At 42.3% G+C, this 23,783-nt stretch overlaps 2 protein-coding genes across 2 annotated transcripts; both read right to left on the reverse strand.

The window, feature by feature from the left end:
* Window positions 1-2,185: 2,185 nt before the first annotated feature.
* Window positions 2,186-11,726, reverse strand: LOC139418092 (coiled-coil domain containing 15). Its single transcript, XM_071167270.1, has 10 exons — window positions 11,293-11,726; window positions 11,055-11,204; window positions 10,547-10,735; window positions 9,701-9,817; window positions 8,887-9,036; window positions 8,388-8,507; window positions 6,761-6,864; window positions 4,941-5,135; window positions 4,256-4,404; window positions 2,186-2,871 (listed from the first exon to the last, which is right to left on the reverse strand). Exons 1-10 carry the CDS (start codon window positions 11,473-11,475, stop codon window positions 2,687-2,689), a joined length of 1,542 nt encoding a protein of 513 aa, XP_071023371.1. The 5' UTR covers window positions 11,476-11,726; the 3' UTR covers window positions 2,186-2,686.
* Window positions 11,727-14,027: 2,301 nt separating this feature from the next.
* Window positions 14,028-21,235, reverse strand: LOC139418093 (hepatic and glial cell adhesion molecule-like). Its single transcript, XM_071167271.1, has 8 exons — window positions 21,125-21,235; window positions 18,430-18,774; window positions 17,566-17,847; window positions 16,754-16,847; window positions 16,382-16,476; window positions 16,200-16,270; window positions 14,676-15,937; window positions 14,028-14,305 (listed from the first exon to the last, which is right to left on the reverse strand). The coding sequence occupies exons 1-7, from the start codon at window positions 21,210-21,212 to the stop codon at window positions 15,605-15,607; spliced, it is 1,308 nt and encodes a 435-aa protein (XP_071023372.1). The 5' UTR covers window positions 21,213-21,235; the 3' UTR covers window positions 14,028-14,305; window positions 14,676-15,604.
* Window positions 21,236-23,783: the final 2,548 nt, after the last annotated feature.

The following is a 23,783-nucleotide window of genomic DNA, read 5'->3' on the forward strand; positions in this document are numbered from 1 at the left end:
TTATGCCCTTGAGCAAGGCAGTTAACCCCCCTAACAACACCTGCTCCCCGGACGCCGATGACATGATTGATGTTTTTAAATATCACTGATGAAGGATTTTGAGGCTGATTCCCTGACCTGTCAATGTTTTTAATTTGCTATTTTATACGCTTGTGAATTCAATGGTTTTTACTAGATTACTTGTAGTTTTTCATGTTGTCTGTCTGTAATTTTTTTGTAATGACTTGGTGCTGCCCATCTTGGCCAGGGAGCTCTTGAGAAATATATTTTAATCTCAATGAGCCCTTCCTGGTTAAATAAAGGTTAAATAAAGGTTAAATAAATAAAACAATGATGTCAATTAAGGCATCTCTGATTTCAGAGGGGTTGGATTAAATGCATAAAACACTTTTCGGTTGAACGCCTTCAGTTGTACAACTAACTAGATATCCCCCTTCCCCAGAAGTGTACTGAAAAGAACAGTGTGAAAATAAAATATTATTCATTACAGTTTGTGAAAAGGGTACTGATGCACAAACACCTTGTGGGTGGTCATGATGAGTGAGTCTCATGATTAGAGTTGATAAACTGTGTTACAGTTAGAGTGGAAAAACACAGCAGAATTTCAAATAAAATGTTGAGAAAACATTTAACTATTAGCCATCTTAACCATCAAATTAGAACTACACACATTAGCAATTTGTGAAAAAGCAGAAGAATATGTGCACTCTCTAATAGCAATAATTTATGGTAATGTGATCTCGTTTACCAGGCTTAGTTGTGGCCTTGATGTTAGACTCGCTTTTATCTTCTGGTAAGAATATCTGTCGTCTCTGCCCCTGAACAAGGCAGTTAACCCACTGTTCCTAGGCCGTCATTGAAAATAAGACTTTGTTCTTAACTGATTTGCCTAGTTAAAGGAAAACATTTTTTAAAAGCCTTGGGAGTTTTTGGAAAGTATTCAGACCCCTGGACTTTTTCCTCATTTTGTTATATTACAGCCTCATTCTAAAATTGATTAAATATATATTTTCCCCCTCACCAATCTCCAAACAATACCCCATTATGACCAAGAAAAATGTGTTTTTGAAATTCTGGCAAATGTATTAAACAGAAATGCCATATTTACATAAGTATTCAGACCCTTTGCTATGAGACTCGAAATTGAGCTCAGGTGCATCCTGTTTCCATTGATCGTCCTTGAGATGTTTCTACAACTTGGAGTCCAACTGTGGTAAATTCAATTGATTGGACATGATTTGGAAAGGCACACACCTGTCTATATAAGGTTCCACAGTTGACAGTGCATGTCAGAGCAAAAACCAAGCCATGAGGTCGAAGGATTTGTCCCTATAGCTCCGAGACAGGAATGTGTCAAGACACAGATCTGGGAAAGGGTACAAAACATTTGTGCAGCATTGAAGGTCCCCAAGAAAACAGAGGCCTCCATCATTCTTAAATGGAAGAAGTTTGGTACCACCAAGACTCTTCCTAGAGCTGGCTGCCCGGCCAAACTGAGCAATCGGGGGAGAAGGGCCTTGGTCAGGGAGGTGACCAAGAACCCGATGGTCACTCTGACAGAGCTCCAGAGCTCCTCTGTGGAGATGGGAGAACCTTCCAGAAGGGCAACCATCTCTGCAGCACTCCACCAATCAGATCTTTATGGTAGAGTTGCCAGAATGAAGTCACTCCTCTGTAAAAGGCACAACAGCCTGCTTGGAGTTTGCTAAAAGGCACCTAAAGGACTCTAAGACTATGAGAAACAAGATTGAAGTAAAGATGAATAGAGCAATGTACAGAGAGATCCTTGCTGAAAACCTGCTCCAGAGCCCTCGGGACCTCAGACTGTGGCAAAGGTTCACCTGCAAACAGGACAATGACCCTATGCACACAGCCAAGACAACGCAGGAATGGATTCTGGAAAAGTCTCTGAATGTCCTTGAGTGGCCCAGACAGAACCCGGATTTGAACCCGATCTAACATCTCTGGAGAGGGAAAAGTCAAGGGGTCTGAATACTTCAAATGCACGGTATCCTACAAGTTTAGCTTCTCATTTTTTCATGAATAAACATGAGCATTTATCATATAGGAAGGCCTTTTACATTCATTCAGTTTTGGTGAACACTAAAAAATTCATTAAATCTTACCGTAATAGGAAACAGTAACAAATCACCCAAACAATGCAATGAGTAAGACATTAATAATACATTGATATAAAAAAAATATTTAATCATCGGTCTGTTGCCTAGGACAAGTCACTCTTTCCCCATTTTATAGGAAATGAAACCAGCTGACATTTTCATCCCCCACTTTTCCATAGGAATGGAATAATAGGAAGGATTAGGACACTACCAGTGATTATGCCCACTGCTGCATCCAAAATACATTATAGGACTAACAAACACCACTGAAGCATCATCCCGAGGTTCAAAAGATAAAATGTCAGGTTTTAAATCAGACATGTTTCAGCAATTAAGCACAGCGTAAAACCAAGTGTACATCTTTGACATAACTAAAGACAGATAATTAAAATAAAACCATACAAAATAAAGGACATCACGTTTCAAGGAAATACAACTGATAAGTATTCGAGAGTGAGAGACAGCAAGGTTTGATACAAAATCAATAGCATGACAAAACTACATGTCCTTTCATGGTACCGTTTAAAGGTCATTATTGATTTTTAAAAAACAACGAGGGCTGAAATTCAAATGTCCTCTTTTTTTTTGTTCCTTTGCGAGGTGGCTAACTTCCTATGAGCTGTGGTTTCCTTCCTGGGTGAAAGGGCGTGCATGGAGGCAATCCGGCGAGCCGAGGCTCGCTGGTGAGTGGAGTGGCTCCTGTCCTTCAGATCACAGCTCAACAGCGCAGACCGCAGAGCCTGGACATAGGCTGGATGAAAGACAAACAAAATCATTAACACATCCACCCCATTCATAGCACATCATTCTGAACCTCTGGATCATGTTCATCAGGAACCAAACGTAGGAGAACTGACTGAAAATAGGACTTGCCCAATAAGAAAAACTAATTATAATTTTCGGTTTGGTATTTGGTATCTTAATAGGATCGCCATTAGCTGTTGCAAAAGCAGCAGTTAGTCTTCCTTGGGTCCACACAAAACATGAAACATAATACAGAACATCATTAGACAAGAACAGCTCAAGAACAGAACTACATACATTTTTAAAAAGGTACACGTAGTCTACATATCAATGCATACACACAAACTATCTTGGTCAAATAGGAGAGAGGCGTTGCGCCACGAGATGTTGCTTTATCTGTTTTTTAAACCAGGTTTGCTGTTTATTTGAGATGGGAGGAAGTTCCATGCAATAAGGGCTCTATATAATACTGTGTGTTTTCTTGAGTTTGTTATGGATTTGGGGACTATGAAAAGACCCCTGGTGGCATGTATGTCTGGTGGGATAAGTGTGTGTGTCAGAGCTGTATGTAAGTTGATTATGCAAACAACTTAGGATTTTCAACACATGAATGTTTCTTATAAAAAGAAGAAGTGATGCAGTCAATCTCTCCTCAACTCTTAGCCAAGATAGATTGGCATGTATAGTATTAATATCAGCTCTCTGATTATAATTAAAGAGCAAAATGTGCCGCTCTGTTCTGGGCCAGCTGCAGCTTAACTAGGTCTTTCCTTGCAGCACTGGACCACATGACTGGACAATAATCAAGATTAGACAAAACTAGAGCCTGCAGAACTTGCTTTTTGGAGTGTGGAGCATTTCTTTTATGCCTAGACCTCTCCCCATCTTTGCAACCAGTGAATCTACATGTTTTGACCATGACAATTTACAATCTTTTTACAAAGTTTTGTACATTTTCTATTATATTGCGTGCCCTAATGAACATAACCCAAGTAGACTAGAATAGGGAAAATAGGAAATAATCAAAATAATGGAAAATCAAAATAGGGAAGAATCCAAAATGTGGAAAATATGGAAGGAATATGATTGTTTGAATGAACAGGAGGTAACTATATTGGGTAACTGATAAACGTCAGTAGGTTCATGTTGAGGGACCTTGACATAGTTGCGTTAATTACTCCTCGAGGCATGTTGCTACCAGAAACTAAAAAGTGAACATTCCTAACATTGATGAAAATATTATATGGGAAATAATACATCCTCTATATAGTAAACATACATCAAGGGTGCAAGTCACCTATCTTGGCTTGCAGCAGGTCAAATAATTATCATACTGTTCTTTTGGAGGTAGCCTATTGGCTTGTGGTTGAGACATTTGGTACTGTTTGTACCTTTAGGGTTGTTGTAGAAGACACAGTTATTTGCGCAGGTGTCAGGATGGGAGTCCCAGAAACTGTCCCCGCAGCAACAGAGAGGGGGGAGCTCTGTATTCTCCAGAACTATCCTCTCCTTCATCTGAGCTCTCAGAGCCTCGATGTACCTACCACAAGACACAAAACAATGTGTATTGTTCCATTTTCTGTCAAAGTACCCAACGTGTCACACAATAACACGCACAACACAGGCTGGGACACAGGGCCTTATTCTCTAGTTGACCAGCACAAACATATTTAGGGCCAGTTTCCTGGACCATGATTATTCCAGGACAAAAAAGTACTTTCAAAGGAGATTAATCATTCAGCATGCTTTCTAGTCTAGGAGTGGGGTCAGGGGTAGGATAGAATGTAGATGTGTTATCTAAAGTATAAAAACATTGGTTGCCATGATTATCACGAGCAAACATCAGAATTTCATTTTTTACACTGGTATTTTATAGAAAGAATAAGGTCTTTCATATTTCCCAATGTGACTTTTGGAGGAGTAGTGCACATGATGTGTTGCTCAAGGACAAAACAATTATATATATTGGCAGAAGATTGACCCTTCATTCTATGTCAGATACTGTACAATTATCAAAAACCTTCTGGGCTGAATCTAGTCCATTTAATTTCAGATTGTATTGACTAATAAAGTTACCTTGTGGCTTCTTTATCTTTCTTTGCTCTCTCTTTCTTCTCTAACACCTCTGCCCTCTCCTCTTCCTCAAGCCTCAGTCGCTCCAGAATTAGAAATTCCCTCTCAGCCATTTCCAGTCTATCCTCCTCGAGCTGCCACAGTCTCTCCAGCCTCCTCTCCTCTTCCAACCTAGTCTGTTCCTTTTCTGCTTTTATCCTAAAAGGAAATTCAGACAAAACTACATTAAAATGTGTTCCTATTTTGCAATGGAATGGAATGCCACTGTCTGCATTGTTAACAACACATTTTATCCATTATATTGTAGAGACCATGTTGAAGGAGTATGAATGTTTATAAAGTACCAGTCAAAAGTTTGGACACACCTACTCATTCAAGGGTTTATTTATTTGTACTATTTTCTACATTGTAGAATAATAGTGAAGACATCAAAACTATGAAATAACACATATGGAATCATGTAGTAAACAAACAGCTTTGCACACTCTTGGCATTCTCTCAACCAGCTTCATGGAGGTAGTCACCTGGAATGCATTTCAATTAACAGGTGTGCGTTGCTGAAAGTTAATATACGTTTGAGCCAATCAATTGTGTTGTGACAAGGTGTGTTGTGACAAGTCCATATTATGGCAAGAACAGCTCAAATAAGCAAAGAGAAACGACAGTCCATCATTACTTTAAGACATGAAGGTCAGTCAATGTGGACAATTTCAAGAATTTTGAAAGTTTCTTCCAAGTGCATTTGCAAAAACCATCAAGTGCTATGATGAAACTGGCTCTCATGAGGACCGCCACAGGAAAGGAAGACCCAGAGTTACCTCTGCTGCAAAGGACAAGTTCATTAGTTACAAGCCTTAGAAAATGCAGCCCAAATAAACGCTTCAGAGTTCACATAACAGACATCTCAAAATCAACTGTTCAGAGGAGACTGCATGAATCTGGCCTTCGTGGTTGAATTGCTGCAAAGAAACCAATACTAAAGGACACCAATAAGAAGAGACTTGCTTGGGCCAAGAAACACGAGCAATGGACATTAGACCGGTGGAAATCTGTCCTTTGGTCTGATGAGTCAAAATCTGAGATTTTGGTTTCAACCGCCATGTCTTTGTGAGACACAGAGCAGGTGAACGGATGATCTCCGCATGTGTGGTTTCCACTGTGAAGCATGGAGGAGGAGGTGTGATGGTGTGGGTGTACTTTGCTGGTGACACTGTCAGTGATTTATTTAGAATTCAAGTCACACTTAACCATCATGGCTACCACAGCATTTTGCAGCGATACGCCATCCCATCTGGTTTGCGCTTAGTGGGACTATCGTTTGTTTTTCAACAGGACAATGACCCAACACACCTCCAGGCTGTGTAAGGGCTATTTGACCAAGAAGGAGAGTGATGCAGCATATGACCTGGCCTCCACAATCACCTGACCACAACCCAATTGTGATGGTTTGGGATGATTTGGGCCGCAGAGTGAAGGAAACGCAGCCAAAAAGTGCTCAGCATATGTTCTCATCATATGTCAGAACTCCATGAAGACTGTTGGAAAAGCATTCCAGGAGAAGCTGGTTGAGAGAACGCCAAGCGTGTGCAAAGATGTTATCAAGGCAAAGGGTGGCAACTTTGAAGAACATAAAATATATTTAAAAACTAGGGAAATGTATCATTTCAGTTTAATATCTCAATTGACTGCATTGAAATGAGATGTACCCCAACCCTGATATGAATGCAAATGTGACAGCACAGTTTACTAATAGTGACATTTTTTGAAAACCAGTATATCCAGAGGAGGAACTAAATTTGTTTATTGTGGTTGTGCCAAGTCACCTTCCGATTCTCCTCAGGTGCTTCCTATGTCTCTGATGCTCCTTGACTTGTTCTCTCTCAATGTCCATGAATAGGCGTCGGTACATCAGAAACTGAGACTGACCCTACAAACAAACATTGTTAGAGTTAAGGTAAAGTTATTTTATGGTGTCACGGGGTATATTTTTTATAAAATGTGCATATGGAGAAAAATAATGTTCCAGCACATTAATGCAATTGAAGCAGAGACCAAAGTTTAAAGCAAATTCACTACATGACCAAAAGTATGCTTGTCGAACATCTCATTCTAAAATCATATGGAGCTGGTCCGACCTTCACTCTTCCACTCTTCTGGGAAGGCTTTCCACTAGATGTTGGAATATTGCTGCGGGGACCTGCTTCCATTCAGCCACAAGAGCATTAGTGAGGTCGGGCACTGATGATGGGTGAATAGGTCTCTGCGTTCCAAATCATCCCAAAGGTCAGGGCTCTCTGCAGGCCAGTCAAATTCTTCTACACCGATCTCAACAAACCATTTCTGTACGGACCACGATTTGTGCACGGGGGGCATTGTCATTCTGAAACAGGGAAGGGCCTTCCCCAAACTGTTGCCCCAAAGTTGGAAGCACAGAATCGTCTAGAATGTCATTGTGTGCTCGTCTAGAATGTCATTGTGTAGCGTTAAGATTCCCCTTCTCTGGAACTAAAAGGGCCTAGCCCGAACTATGAAAACAACCCCAGACCAATATTCCTCCCCCACCAAACTTTACAGTTGGCACTATGCATTTGGGCAGGTAGCGTTCTCATGGCATCCACCAAACCCAGATTCGTCCGTCGGACTGCCAGATGGTGAAGCGTGATTCGATTCATCACTCCAAAGAACGCGTTTCCACTGCTCCAGTGTCCAATGGCGGAGAGCTTTACACCACTCCAGCTGACGCTTGGCATTGTGATCTTAGGCTTGAGTGCGGCTGCTCAGCCATGGAAAACCATTTCATGAAGCTCCCAACTAACAGTTATTGTGCTGACATTGCTTCCAGGGTTAGTTTGGAACTCGGTAGTGGGTGTTTCAACCGAGGACAGACCATGCTTACGTGCTACGTGCTTCAGCACTCGGTGGTTCTGTAAGCTTGTGTGGCCTACCATTTCGTGGCTGAGCCCTTGTTGCTCCAAGACATTTCCACCTCACAATAACACCACTTACAGTTGACCGGGCAGGTTTAGCAGGGCTGACTTGTTGGAAAGGTGGCATCCAAACAACAGCCAATGTTTGTCTGTGAAGATTGCATGGCTGTGTGCTCGATTTTTATACACCTGTCAGCCACGGGGTGTGGCTGAAATAGCCGAATCCATTAATTTGAAGCGGTGTCCACATACTGTTGGCCATGTAGTGTATTTCACTAAATGCTAACTAGCTGAAAGTGTGTCTTGAAAATATGTGGTACTTTTTGGGCTGAAAATACACTGGGCCACCGTGCTGCATGAATCATTATGTGTCATACAGTGTTAGTTGATCTCTAAAGGGGGGATTAGGTGGAGGGCTGTGTGTAAATATGGTCAGTGATAAGGGTTATTTAATAGCCATCTAAGAAGGGCCAGGGCGTATATTCATAAACACTAAAACCCTATTCTAACTGGCCTTAATCACCTGTCTCTTCAGTTCCTCCTGGTCTTCTTGGGGCCACAGCACTTGAGTAGCTCTATGGTCAGTACTCAAATCATTACTATGACCTGCAGGATAAGGCTCACTAAAGAGCTTCTGACAGACCTGCAACAAAGAAGGTATGAAAGATTGATTATTAGCTGTCACAACAGATGTGTTTTGGCCTTAAAGCAGTCTTTTTCATAAAAGTCAGGTGACTCCTGGACAAAAGCACCCAAAGAATAATTTACAGAACTTTTTAAGAGTTGAGCACCTCTTGTTGCGCATGTGTAAGAATGTGTATGTAAGATTAAACCTTTAGGGTAGTTTAGTTGGAGTTAGAAAGGTAACTATATAGATTGATAAACAATTTGCTATAGCCTGACTAAAGGAATGTTAGGACAAGCATGTGAGTCACAGGACTATTGACTGTGTAGGGTTTGGGGAAATGGGAGCGTTTGGAAATTGGAGAAGTGTCAAAAAGAGAACACTTGTGGTGACAGACCGGATTGTTGTCAAAGGTGACAGTCTTGCTCCTGTGACCCTCGTGAGGATCAAAGTTCTGAAGAGGGGAGTCATGTTGCCCAATCAAAGGAATATCTTCCTCCTCCTTTTCATGATCCTCTTCTTCTCTTGTCACCCGATATACAGGTTTCTGTTTTGAGTTAGAAAGCACAATAATTCCTTTTACTAAAATGTTGACACAAATTTGACAGAAAAGACAGTATTCCTGCAATTGAGAGTTCCAAATGATAAAGCTATAGCCAAAGAAACAGAATGAAAAATTATTTTTATTTTACCAGGTAAGTTGACTGAGAACACATTCTCATTTGCAGCAAAGACTTGGGGAATAGTTACAGGGGAGCGGGGGGATGAATGAGCCAATTCTAAGCTGGGGATGATTAGGTAGCCATGATGGTACAGTATGGAGCCAGATTGGGAATTTAGCCAGGACACCGGGGTTAAGACCCTTACGATAAGTGCCATGGGATCTTCAGTGACCACAGAGGGCAAAGTCCCAAATCACTGCCCTGGGGCATTGGGATATATATATAAATTATTATTTTTTTAGACCAGAGAAAAGAGTGCCTCATACTGGCCCTCCAACACCATTTCCAGCAGCATCTGGTCTCCCATCCAGGGACAGACCAGGACAAACCCTGCTTAGCTTCAGAGGCAAGCCAGCAGTGGGATGCAGGGTAGTATGCTGCTGGGCAAATCATAGGAGGTAAAAAAAAAATATTCTAATTCTATGGTTCTGACATTTTTGTTAAAATTGACTTTGGCCTGTTAGAAAGGGTCAGTATAAACAAACTCACATCTCTGGTAGGATACACCTTCCATATTCCCCCAGGGAGCTCTGACATCACTTCTCCGTCACGGACCGTCTGACAGGCTGCCAGTCTGTGTCTGACCTGCCTCGTGATTTTGCTGAGCTGAAATACCAGGACCAACCCATATGATTATCTATTTTATCTATAGCGCTAATGATAGAAGTAATGGCAATGTCACTGACTTAATATGAGCAAAATGGCTTTAACATCCGTGTAAACAATCCTTTGGCAATATCGAGGATAAAAAGGTAGGTAGCCTAGGTCTATATGGCGGCGTTTACACAGGCACCCCAATTCTGATCATTTGCCCAATTATAGGCAAAGGATCTAATTGGTCAAAAGACCAATTAGTGGCAAAAAGATCAGAATTGGCATGCCTGTGTAAATGCAGCCTTTGTTGCAGAGATCAATGACGGACATAGGTTGTGTTTACACAGGCTTCCCAATTCTAATCTTTTGCCCAAAAGATCTGATCTGATTGGTCAAAAGGCATGTGTAAACGCATAGACACACGTTAGATATAGATGCGAATTAATAACAATATCCACTCAGTGCTTGTGTGGCTTCATTCAATGTTTTTATAACAGATTTTTTTATTATTATTTCTATTATATACATTTTTTTTTAAATACTACTTGCTTTTCCTTTACTGTAACAAGCACAGATTTTGCAAAGCTACTGGTATTTAGAAGTTTTTTTCCCTTGCAATGATCGAGATGTGGTCGTTTTTCTTACTTCCATTTAATGCATGGAATAGAAGATGCCCTGGAGAAGAGCATCTTCTAAATGACTAAAATGTCAATGTAGATCGTCACAGATAAATTTTGCCACCTGATGCGTTTGCTGATCTGTCCTGTTTTCTCTGTTGCTGCTATCATAGCCCTGTGCTCGAACCCAGCAGGAGTTGGGGCTGCAGATGGCTAGCTCTCTCTCTGGGGAGTAGGGGCACGGATTCTTCCTGGGGGTCAATCTCTGCGCTGCATCGCTGGACTGCTGGAGCACTCTCCCCTCCTGCTCTGCCTGTAAAGACAAACAACGCAGGCTTTAAACTGGCTAATATGCTGTCATTAAATGAGGAGTTTGAGGACTCTGCATGGTATACCCAGGTTGTGTCACTAGCCTGTGACATTCTTGATAGAGGTGGTGCTCATTTACCCATAGTCCATGTCATTTACATGTGCCGTTGCTAGCTACAATACTTGGAAACCAAGATAACTGTATTCTTGCAATTTGCAATGCTTTGTTGTTTTATAATGATGTTGGCCTACTAACTGTCTTCCATCATGAACAGCAATTGTAATACAATATGTTAATTATCCACATTATATAGCGTAGTCACCATCTCGCATGACTTCTGAAGCTGCCACCTCTTGCGGATTTGAGCCTGTTGTGCCACGCGGCGGCGCACTTGTTCCTGAAACCGGCGAAGACTCTCCTCTTTCTCCCGTTGAATCTCCATCTGTAGCTCCTCAGTTAGCAGAGCACGAACCTGGCTCATACGAAAGAATAAGTCAACGGGTAATTATGCTAACTAGCTACCTGTTCAAGTAGAATAACTGATGTACGGCTACACTTACATTTGGATGCTCATCCTGGCAGTCTTGTCCACTCTCCACCCAGGCGCCCACAGGTGCAACTGCCTGATTCCTCTCGGCCAATACATTATTTCGATGACAATGTTTGCTTTGAGCATGTACTGTTATCCCACTAATTGAAACTTTGGTTGTGCCCTTTACTTTAGGATTGATAATAGGGGGCATGTTGCTAGCCAGATTGCTAACTATCCAGGCAACGTTTGCTAACTTCTGAGTTAACGTTAGCTAGCTACTTCTTCAACCAACCTAATACGTTTCACGATGTGCAACAGCGTTGACATGAGTATGAATTGTCCGGAGGGCTATAAATTATTTGTTAGTATCTGTGAACATAACCTTTCTTAAATACTGAAGTGTGTTTGGCTTCTCAACTGCCACAGTAGACGCTTCTTGTTGTTGGAGACGTAATAATAGTGCGACCATTTTTGCTCCGCCCACTTAATTTATTTGGGTTTCTTCTGGATTAGAGAATCTGAGATCTGAATGGTCGTACCAGGTGTCCATCAAAATTTAGTTTGACTCAAACATGCGCAGTCTAGCCTGCTCAAAACTTCCTCTCTGCTCAGAAGCACCCTAGGCATAAAAGTGAGTTGATTCAAATTATATTTAGGCTGTTAGAATCTGTGGAACAGATGTATTCAACGTCTCCCTGTCTATTCCCTGCCCTCCACGATTAAAAGATTGGCAATTATTTGATACATGGTAATAAAGCAGCAAAAAAGTGGTGGACAGCATACTACCATTACTACTAAAGGCCATGCTTTTGTTTAGGTTATAAACCATTGACTAAGCTTGCACACACACACTATACACACATCGCTGTCCTGATGCTCGTCTGCACTGCTGGGTCCACGGCCCGAGTCCACCTTCTCACCTGCTGTCGCAGCTGCCTATGTGTGTGAAGACACTTTTCCCAACTGCCTATGTGTGTGAAGACACTTTTCCCAACTGCCTATGTGTGTGAAGACACTTTTCCCAACTGCCTATGTGTGTGAAGACACTTTTCCCAACTGCTTATATGTGTGAAGACACTTTTCCCAACTGCCTATGTGTGTGAAGACACTTTTCCCAACTGCCTATGTGTGTGAAGACACTTTTCCCGAGAGAGCGGGAATGTAAGCAGTGCATGTGCCAGTACCCAAGGCCCAGCTTTTGGTGTACCTGTCGTGACCATAGACGGTCTTCTCTGCGCTACAGTCCCCCTCTTCAGCTGTGTTACTCTCTCTGCACTGGTCAGCTACTAATACATTACATAAACCTTATGTCAAACTCTTCTCCGGTAGCTGAATCAAGCTGGATTGGTTTGAAATATATTTGCAGATAAATTGCTAATTTCCATCTATGGAAATAGGCCGTTTGATTTAGGCCCACTGAAAAGTCCAAGTACACAGTGACAGTTTTCTCGTGAAAAAACATAGTAACAACACGAATTACACGATTGTTATCCAGGCATGTAATAATCTTTCCCTGTTCTGTGGACACATTTAGTAATGTCTTTACTCTCCAACGTATACATTTTTTGTCCATTAAAATAACATCAAATTGATCAGAAATACAGTGTAGACATTGTTAATGTAAATTACTATTGTAGCTGGAAACTGCACATTTTTTATGGAATATCTACATAGGTGTACAGAGGCCTGTTATCAGCAACCATCACTCCTGTGTTCCAATGGCACGTTGTGTTAGCTAATCCAAGTTTATCATTTTAAAAGGCTAATTGATCATTAGAAAACCCTTTTGCAATTATGTTAGCACAGCTGAAAACTGTTGTTCTGATTAAAGAAGCAGTACAACTGGCCTTCTTTAGACAAGCTGAGTATCGTGCATCAGCATTTGTGGGTTCGATTACAGGCTCAAAATGGCCAAAAACAAATAACTTTCTTCTGAAACTCATCAGTCTATATTTGTTCTGAGAAATGAAGGCTATTCCATGCGAGAAATTGCCAAGAAACTGAAGATATCGTACAATGCTGTGTACTACTCCCTTCACAGAACAGTGCAAACTGGCTCTAACCAGAATAGAAAGAGGAGTGGGAGGCCCCAGTGCACAACTGAGCAAGAGGACAAGTACATTAGAGTGTCTAGTTTGAGAAATAGACGCCTCACAAGTCCTCAACTGGCAGCTTCATTAAATAGTACCCGGAAAACACCAGTCTCAACGTCAACAGTGAAGAGGCGACTTCGGGATGCTGGCCTTCTAGGCAGAATTGCAAAGAAAAAGCCATATCTCAGACTGACCAATAAAAATAAAATAATAAGATGGGCAAAAGAGCACAGACATGGATTAGCTAACACAACGTGCCACTGGAACACAGGGGTGATGGTTGCTGATAATGGGCCTCTGTACACCTATGTAGATATTCCATTAAAAATCAGCAGTTCCCAGCTACAATAGTCATTTACAACATTAACAATGTCTACACTGTATTTGTGATCAATTTGATGTTATTTTAATGGACAAAACAATTTGCTTTTCTTTCAAAAACAAGGACATTTCTAAGTGACCCCAAACGTTTGAACGGTAGTGTATATATTGGGATAGGTAGAATAATCACTTTCTTTCTTCTCCATGCCTCAACTACACAGCTGTAGTGGTCACTGAACAGGCATACTATTGTCCTATGACTGTGAATCAGCAAACAAATTATCTGTGTGTGTGTGAGAACAGAATGAGGAGCATTTGACAAAAAGGAACAAATTACATAAAGCTTGTACTGTACATCGTTGAAAGTATGTCCCCTCTGTTTTATTGCAGGGCACAAACATTCTCTGTGGAGAGAGATGAAGAGATTGCATTTATGTCGACAACGATGGGTGCAGCCTACCACTGTCTGAAGAAGTCCCACATAAGCTAATGTTAAGGAAGTCACACTGCTTGCTTAGCGAATACTGTTTACTCCTGATTCGGCTCATACCAAATCTGGAACCCAGGACCTCTGCCTTGCTAACACCACTGACCACCTTCCAGAAGCATCTTACCCTGTTGCGCCACCTAAAAGCTAGCTATTCGGCAGCACAAGTAGAGACATTTCAGGCTGAGGAGTGAGTATCACACATCGCCTTCTGCTACATTCACCCCCCAAACCCACTCCACAGCGACCCCATCATTGAGCTGAGCCCAACTGATGATCCGGAACACGGCACCATTGCTGCTTGGTTAGCGGGTACAGCTTCCTCCTGATTCACTCATACCGAGGCTCGAACCCAGGACTTCTGCCTCGCTATCACACGTAACTGCCCTCTCGAAGGGTCTTATATTGTCTCACCACTGAAAAAATAGCTATTCTGCAGCGCAAGTGGAGGCACTTCAGGCTGAGTTTCACAGATTGCCATCTGCTACACTAACTGCATAGATAAATGGCAAAAATGCATGTTCACCTGAAGATGCAAATTGACAATATTGAGGATAAAGTGTTTGAAACATTCAAACATTCACTAAAGTTTCACTTTGAGTGAAACAAATGTATAAATGACAACCAATATTTCCTCCTCATCATGCCTTTAATAAACATCTCTACTGATATGTTCAATGTATCCTTTGATTTTCATGATAATTCTATGAATCTATACAAAGGAAAAACATTGAATGATTATTCATTTATGATACCCAATAACAAAGAAAATGATTAGTTAAATTACAAACATCCACACAATACAAAATGTACCAACATATGAATAAATGGGTATCTTTAAAGAGAGGTTTTAGACATTTGAACAGGTCTTATGAATAGGACATAATATAATTGAAGAAAAAATAATCGGCTCACTAACGTGTCATGACTTAAAACCTAAACCTGACTCATACAGTTGTGGAGGATGACAGTGTATTTACAAACATATTGAGATGATTAAGTGCTGTGTTGGGTTCTGAGACAAACATTACTGCACTATAACTTCATATAAAATCTATTTACATATATACATACAGTCACCATGTAAACACACAGATGCATGTCTCTCTACAGCACCAAGGCATGGAGGGGGGAAGAACATGTTGACCAGGGGTAGACAACAGGAGACCAGGGGTAGACAACAGCTTCACCACACCAGTAACCATATTCATTATGGCATTCAAAATAACTTTTTACAAAGAAAAAATAAAATTAATGTTTCTTTTGGAAAATTCCAGTTAGTCCATCACTATTTCAGGCCATTTTGTTCCCTTTTGTGCCTAATGAATACAATCCTTTCTCAACTAGTCAAGGTTTTCAATTTAGACCAGATGTCTTATTGCTGGGCTGAAACATAAGTCTGCAAATACTTCATCCCTCCAGGACTTGTAGATAGACAATCAAGGCTGAGTTGTACCGTTGCTCTCCAGTGTGGGGGTGGGCTCTTCCAACTGACTGGCAGGCGGTATGCCCACTGGGGCGCGAACCATGCGCCCGGAGCATCGAGTGCGGGGTGGGGAGGGGGTGGAGGACTTGCTCTGCACCTTGTTGTGATGTGAAGGGGGGGAGCTGATCGGGGTGCGGGGGTACCTGCGAGAGGAGTGGGCGGGGGGTTCAGGGGAGCGTGAGGAGGGAGTCAGGGAGCTGCTGTAGCCGGGGGGGCTGCTGGGTGGTTCAGAGGAGGGGCCAAGGCCCATGTTGCCGGGTGAGTCATGGTCGCCCTGAGGGAAATCCTACAACGAGGGAAACCAAGTCAATACTCAGACACACACACAATGCTCTGAACAGGTCCAAAACAATACATGCTGGCTGTATTTTTTTCTACATTGAGATATTGTAGTCATCTTAACACCTGAATGAGGGTTGAGAAATAAAAACCTACAAGTCCCCACAGTATCTCTGGGATTTTTATTGATTTATTAAATTAAAATGTATTTTTTAGCTATGTTTTGAGTCAGATACTGATGACAGCTTTTTTGTTACTTAAAGAGGTACCTCTTTGAGGATGTAGAGTGCCACTGGATTCTTGCGTTCATGTTCAGTCATCATTTTTGGTACAATGTCAACTGTAGAGGATGAAGAATACATTGGATGAAGACTTTTGATGTAGCACAACAATTTATAATTCTTATGAATAACTAGGAAATATAAATACAATTAATTATTAGGTTCCTTACCTGCATGATTGATTGGGGAATAATCAGGGTGTTCTATTAAATGCCTTGGCAGTCCTGCCAAACCTCTGGGCTTCATTTGCTGTTTCTGCCGCTCTCTGCACAATAAACATACAATATACTGTACGGGAGAATCAACTGTGTGCTTAAATTATACAGTATAAAACTGTTCAAAACAACATTGTTCATGTCAAATTTAGCATTTTGTCTATTTAACACTACAGTATATCAGTACAATTTTGAACCGAGCCTCGGGGGCCCTGGTCAAAAGTGTACACTAAATATGGAAAAGTATTCCCAACCCATAGGACCATGAACAGACCAAAGCATCCAGAAACATGTAGAGAGTGAGACAAAAGTGTGTTTGGCTCTTACTTCTTGGACGGCCCCCAGCAGGCGCACACCGTAACCAAGGTGATAAGGAGGAAAATACCCCCGGTGGAGAGAATGATGTAGAGGGAACTCCTCCCTGTTGGGGGAGGGTCAGGAGGGTAGGAGGGTCATAGGTTTTGTCCCAAATGGCACCCTTTTCCATATTTAGTGTACACTTTTGACCAGGGCCCCCGAGGCTCTGTTCAAAAGTAGTGCACTATATAGGGAATAGGGTGCTATTTGGGGCACAACCACATAGGAAAACAAACAGCACAGTAAAACTACTTATGAACATGTTGAAGCAGAATTACAGCATGTACTTCCTCCCCTGTCCTCCCATGCACACACTCATGTCTCTGTGATGTAGTCATGTACTGGATGTATAGCCAGTGATCAACTTCCCTCCCACTCATTATCTTTTTGCTGCTGGTACATTAGGCTACAGTTAGTAAAAAAATATATATATATTGCTTGCATTTGCCTTTTTTTCACCCCTTCTCTGACATACAAGGACTTGCTTTTCAGTGAAGTATTTGTTGCACGCCCTGGGCTTGAACCAGTGACAAGTAGGACTTTAGGGGAAAAGCGCTCTGAGATGACATTATGAAAATAATTTCAATTGATTTAGTGTGTACTTTCTAAAGTTGCCTATATAATGGGTTAAATAGCCAGAGATTATTACAGGAGTTATCCAGCCTCATCCCTCAATTTTATAGCAAAGCATGTGGCAACGTTGCCGTTTGACCTAAAATCGGATTAAAGATTGTGACTGAATTGCCACTGGTTCAAGCCTATAGTGCCACTGTATAGCCTACTGTAGACAGTGAGTTTGATGGGCAGGCTCTTCATGCTCCCAATAGGGTTCTCGACCGCGCATCCATAGATGTCATCATCCACCATCAGCACCCGCACAATGGTCAAGAGCTTCTGGTCAGGTGACAGCTGCAGACGGGTCTCATTGGTCAACAGTTTCCCTCCTTTCTGCCAGCTGTACTTGGCATTGGTTCCGTTGTCATGGGAGCAGTTGAGGGTGAAGTGCTCACTGAGCTCCAGTACTGAGGACGCCTCCATGTGGACGTAAGGTCTGGATATGGGCTCTATGAAGAATAAGTATAGTAGTCAGACATGTCAAGATATGTCTTTTCCTTCTGGGCCAAAGGTTGTACTGATATGATGGGTTAAAAAAAATAGCTCAGGTGTACATTAACAACTTCTCAGGTGACCCTCATTGCAACAATGCCTTTACAAGAACAACATGGTTTGGACCATTGTCCCCTGTACTTTCCTTGACAATTCAGCCGATGTTTCAGTCATACAAATGTGTGAGAAATATGTATAAACAAAAAGGCAAAAAATCCTTTGGTTTTATCACAGACAATCCCAGCAGTTCCTACAAGCAAGTCATGTCATAAAGGACAAGTAAACTTATACTAAAATATGCATCAACCATCCCAATTGCCTTGTGGATCGAGTGTCTTCCCTGAGATTGGAAGGTTGGGGGGTCAAGTCATACCGAAGACGAAAAATTGTACCCAATGTATCTCAGCATTATGGAGATGGATTGGGGGGTAAGACCCTGTTATAGACTAGCATCCTGTCCAAGGGGGTTACTTGTACATCAAGCTGCCTCTGCTACAGAATCAGGAGATAGGCTCTTGCTTACACTTTGGACCACATACCATCCACAGTCAGGTCGATACTCCCCTCTCCGGTGAAAGTATCATCCGTGATGGAGATCTCCACTTCATAGGTGCCCTCATCAGAGAGTTTGAGGTTGTGGAGTAGGAGGGTGCCATTCTCAAACACCAGGATGCGGTCCCGGTACTCGGGCCTCAGGTTCCCAATGATCCCGGTGCCAATGGACTGGACCACAGTGACGGGCTTGTCGTCCCTCTTCAGCTGCCACTTGATGACTGGCGCGTCGGGGCTGGAGCTGCTGTAACGAACAGAGAGGAGTGCCTCCCCGCCCAACATGCCCCGGATCAGAGAGCCAGGGCTGGTGATGTTGACTCCCTTGACACGTCCTGGACCCAGAGGAGATGGAACAGAATCTATTTATTCAGGTTATACTGTATATTTAGCAGATTTCTATTCTATACACGTCTCAGTTCATATGAATGGAACACGTGTTCCACCACTTACACGCATGTGTGACATGGATAAACTGATACATGCATTAAACTGCAATAGGGTACAGGTGTATCCTACCTGCAATGCCATTTCAGCTTGCTACAAGTGTCTTTTAAATAGGCCTAGTGTAACAGTGTTGCTTCCATCTCTTTTCTCGCCCCAACCTGGGCTCGAACCAGGGACCCTCTGTCACCTCACCGATTGAAATGCTAGCCATTTCACACCGGTTACACTAGCAAGCCATCCAACAAACAAGCTTTACCCAGATCGTGTACCCAAGGACACTTGGCACACTTCCCTCAGAGGTTGGTGGCGCCTTAATTGGGGGAGACTGGCTCGTGGTAATGGCTGGAGTGGAATTACTGGAATGGTATCAAATACATCAAACACATGGTTTCCAAGTGTTTGATGCCATTTCATTCGGTCTATTCCAGACAGTATTATGGGCTGTCCTTCCCTCAGCATCCTCCTGTGGACCTTTCCTATTCCATTACACTGTGAAGGTTAGTATTCAGAAAAATATTGGCTGTCCACAATCTCCACACCACCAATACCACCATCACAGTCGTGTCTAAACCGTCCTTGATTAAGTGACATGCTTCTATTCAAGCATTTGTGGCTAGAAGGCGTGACATTGTTAACAGGTCATGGTCTGGGTTATGCTAAGAATTCTCTTAGCCCCATAGCTAGTTCAACAACTTCACTACAAGGCATATCTAAAATTGTGTAACTTATGGCCAACAGATTTTGCAGAAATTCTTTCAGAGTTGATTGACCAGATAATTATTTTTGATGGTAATAGCCTACAGTATGTGATCAGAGTGGGCTTATAAAGTGAGAGCCAAAGGACTGTAACTAACTCTGCTGGCTGTTGTTGTGGGCGGCAGGCTGCTGAAGACTTGACTGTGGGCACCGGGCCCCCTCCTCCGCCGGGGCAGAGTGCGCTGCATGGAGCCTGTGTGGCAGCACTGCATCACCGTGGTAACGGCTCGCAGTCCTTTTGGACGGCTGTGATGAGCTGACAAAAGGGGGGATTGTTTGGGCCAATTTCCTTCCTGGCAGCCCATGAAAGAGGCCTCAGAGCAACACAAGCTCCCTGATTGGCTGAGCCCAAAGACAGAGGGCCCCAGTGATTCTGCTGATGACAACACAACCGCAATGACATGACACAACCGCACCTATAAAAGTATCAAGTATCATGTGTCTATGTTTGACTCTGCACACCTTTTTTCTATATCTCATATACAATTAGAATTATATATGTACAAAATGATCAATTCCTCGTATAGCTTTCCATTTATGTATCTAGGTCACACCTCAATAGCCTGAGCTCAGGTTCTTCTCCAACCTTTGGCAAACCTGCTGAACCAACCGGAAGACATCTGAGTAGGATAGTTTCCACATGGGCTCTACAGAGATCAAATACCATTGATATGAACTAAACAGCTTTTTGTACAGACCGAACGCCTAAACTCTCTAAAGTCTAAACCCTATTTGCCGGTTTCCCAAATCCAGATTAAGCAGTCCTGGACTAAAAACCATTCTCAATAGAGAATGTCCATTGAAAGTACATTTTACTCCAGGATTGAATCTGGGTCCCATTGTGACTGCTTTCTGCCAAATAATATATCTTCATCAATCTATTTTTAAATCCACGGATTATGTATAGTTTTATGAGTGTCATCAGAGTGTAATTTTCTTTCTAGTAATTGAGCAATAGTAATAAAAATACATACTGTGTGGCATTGTGAAGTCAGTTTGAATGTTTTAAATAAAGTGTTTTTCAGAATATAAGCTAGTACACAACAAGGAAATGTTTATTTGCTTGTTTGACATGGAAATTGTTTTATGTCATTGTTTTTGTAATTTATATGGTACCTATGCAGATATGCTAATCATATTAATTAAATAAATATTCTGAGACATTTAAATTCATAATAGGGGTCTTATTAGGGGCTGTTGAATGATTGACCGTCATATTTTTTTATTGAATAGATTAATTTACATGAATGAATTTACAAGCAAAAGTAGGCATAATTTAGTAGGACACAAAATGTATGTGTCCAACTTATCAGCCTAACAAATACGTCAGTCAGAAAACATGCATAAACCAACCTACACTTGCCCACTCCACTCTAAATACTTCCCACCCACATTGTCTTAGCCTTGCAAGTGAACACTACACATTCCTTTAATAAGTCAGTACAGATGTGTTTTCCAAAAACAGGGGAAAGTTTCCCTTACCTGACTGAGGTGAGACAAGAAGACACCAGAGCAGCAAAAGTTGAGGAGCGGCTATGGCTTTGGAGAGATCCTCCCTCTCTGCCTTCATCTTGGGTCTAACGCTCTGTTTCTCTCCAAGACAATTAGCATGATTTGTCCACTCTGGGCACGTCCCCCGAGAGAGCACACAGACATTCCTCCAAGGCAGGGCTCCACAAGGACTGGGTGCACTGCACAACAAAGCAACACAACAGCAGTGTGTGTGTGTGTGTGTGTGTGGTGTGTGTGTGTGTGTGTGTGTGTGTGTGTGTGTGTGTGTGTGTGTGTGTGTGTGTGTGTGTTTAGTAGAACAATTGTACAGAAAATAAAGCACACATCTTGTTTATTTTCTGCACAATTCTGGATTTGTAGTTAGACTACTTTTAAAACGTGCATAGTAAGCTTCTAAGCATGAGTGAAATTCCAAGTGCAGCAATAAATACACGAATGTCCCTTTAGAACATCACTTAAGCTTATTCAAAAACACTCCTGGAATGGAAATGGCCAAAATGCGCTGACAATGCCATGGCAAGACCTAGGATAATTAGGTTTTACCCTGGCCACTGAACGCTTATACTTTGAATCAGTCTGAAGCCACTTGTTGTTACTCTGTTCTCCGTATTAGGGGCATAGATAGGAGGGCCCTTCTCTAATGGTCCTGCTGAGTAAGGTCTGCATCTTAAATGGCATCCTTTCCCCTATAGTGCTATTTGGGCGTTGGTAAAAAAAAGTAGTGCACTATAAAGGGAATAGGGTTAGGGCTGTGGCGGTCATGAAATTTTGTCAGCCTGTGATTGTCAAGAAAATAACTGCCGGTCTCACTGTAATTGACCGTTAATTAGCACAAAAACATGTAGTATCTCCTGGCTTCCACGCATAGCCTACAAGCCACTGATGCAGACCTGATGCAGACATTTTAAAAAGTCTATTAAATGAATTTAATATAGCCTACACCATCACAATAAATCCATTATTTATTTTAGACAGGTCTAAAGAAACAGGATATGAAGAAATGTAGTCTATTTCAGAACAACAGAATAGCATACTATGGGTTGTCCTTATCAAATCAAATGTATTTATAAAGCTCTTCTTACATCAACTGATGTCACAAAGTGCTGTACAGAATCCCAGCCTAAAACCTCAAACAGCAAGCAATGCAGGTGTAGAAGCACGGTGGCTAGGAAAAACTCTCTAGAAAGGCCAGAACCTAGGAAGAACCTGGAGAGAAATCAGGCTATGAGGGGTGGCCAGTCCTCTTCTGGCTGTGCCGGGTGGAGATTATAACAGAACATGGCCAAGATGTTCAAATGTTCATAGATGACCAGCAGTGTCAAATAATAATTATCACAGTAGTTGTCGAGGGTACAACAGTATCTCTACCACTCCTGCTGTCTCTAGAGAGTTGAAAGCAGCAGATCTGGGACAGGTAGCACATCTGGTGAAAAGGTCAGGGTTCCATAGGCAGAACAGTTGAAACTGGAGCAGCAGCACGGCCAGGTGGACTGGGGACAGCAAGGAGCCATCAGGCCAAGTAGTCCTGAGGCATGGTCCTAGGGCTCAGGTCCTCCGAGAGAGAGAAAGAAAGAAAGAAAGAGAGAAAGAGAGAAAGAGAGAAAAGAGAGAAAGAGAGAGAGAATTAGAGAGAGCATACTTAAATTCACACAGGACACCGGATAAGACAAGAGAAATACTCCAGATATAACAGACTGAACCTAGCCCCCCGACATATAAACTACTGCAGCATAAATACTGGAGGCTGAGACAGGAGGGGTCAGGAGACACTGTGGCCCCGTCCGACAATACCCCCGGACAGGGCCAAACAGGCAGGATATAACCCCACCCACTTTGCCAAAGCTCAGCCCCCACACCACTAGAGGGATATCTTCAACCACCAACCTACCATCCTTAGACAAGGCCGAGTATAGACCAAGAAGATCTCCCCCACGGCATAACTCAAAGGGGGGCGCCAACCCGGACAGGAAGACCACGTCAGTGATGCACCCCTCCTAGGGATGGCATGGAAGAGCACCAGTAAGCCAGTCACTCAGCCCCTGTAATAGGGTTAGAGGCAGAGAATCCCAGTGGAGAGATGGGAACCGGCCAGGCAGAGACAGCAAGGGCGGTTTGTTGCTCCAGTACCTTTCCGTTCACCTTCACACTCTTGGGCCAGACTACACTCAATCATAGGACACACTGAAGAGTTGAGTCTTCAATAAAGACTTAAAGGTTGAGACCGAGTCTACGTCTCTCACATGGGTAGGCAGACCATTCCTTAAAAATTGAGCTCTATAGGAGAAAGCCCTGCCTCCAGCTGTTTGCTTAGAAATTCTAGGGACAGTAAGGAGGCCTGCGTCTTGTGACCGTAGCGTACGTGTAGGTATGTACGGCAGGACCAAATCGGAAAGATAGGTAGGAGCAAGCCCATGTAATGCTTATGTTAGGACCTGATATGGCTATGCCATATGGCTGTGGTTCATTTAGCAGACAATAATTGCTTAGAATTCCGTGGCATTATTTGACAATAATTTTATAGTATGAAGTATATTTTCTCAAAATGATTTCAAAGGAAATGCGCACATGCGGCTATTGTGTGTTGATTGGTTAACAAAGAAACTGGTCCTATATGCTTAATTTAGAGTTA

This window comes from Oncorhynchus clarkii, chromosome 10 (genome assembly GCF_045791955.1).
Source record: "Oncorhynchus clarkii lewisi isolate Uvic-CL-2024 chromosome 10, UVic_Ocla_1.0, whole genome shotgun sequence".
NCBI lineage: Eukaryota > Metazoa > Chordata > Actinopteri > Salmoniformes > Salmonidae > Oncorhynchus > Oncorhynchus clarkii.

Coding starts and splice junctions, on each gene's coding strand:
- LOC139418092 (XM_071167270.1), bottom strand. CDS start 11,475: ATGCCCCCTATTATCAATCCTAAAGTAAAGGGCACAACCAAAGTTTCA. Junction 11,205..11,292: donor GCCAGGATGAGCATCCAAAT/GTAAGTGTAGCC, acceptor CGTATGAGCCAG/GTTCGTGCTCTGCTAACTGA. Junction 2,872..4,255: donor CTTCTACAACAACCCTAAAG/GTACAAACAGTA, acceptor TCTTTCATCCAG/CCTATGTCCAGGCTCTGCGG.
- LOC139418093 (XM_071167271.1), bottom strand. CDS start 21,212: ATGAAGGCAGAGAGGGAGGATCTCTCCAAAGCCATAGCCGCTCCTCAA. Junction 17,848..18,429: donor TATCGACCTGACTGTGGATG/GTATGTGGTCCA, acceptor TATTCTTCATAG/AGCCCATATCCAGACCTTAC. Junction 16,477..16,753: donor TGCTGGGGGCCGTCCAAGAA/GTAAGAGCCAAA, acceptor TTTATTGTGCAG/AGAGCGGCAGAAACAGCAAA.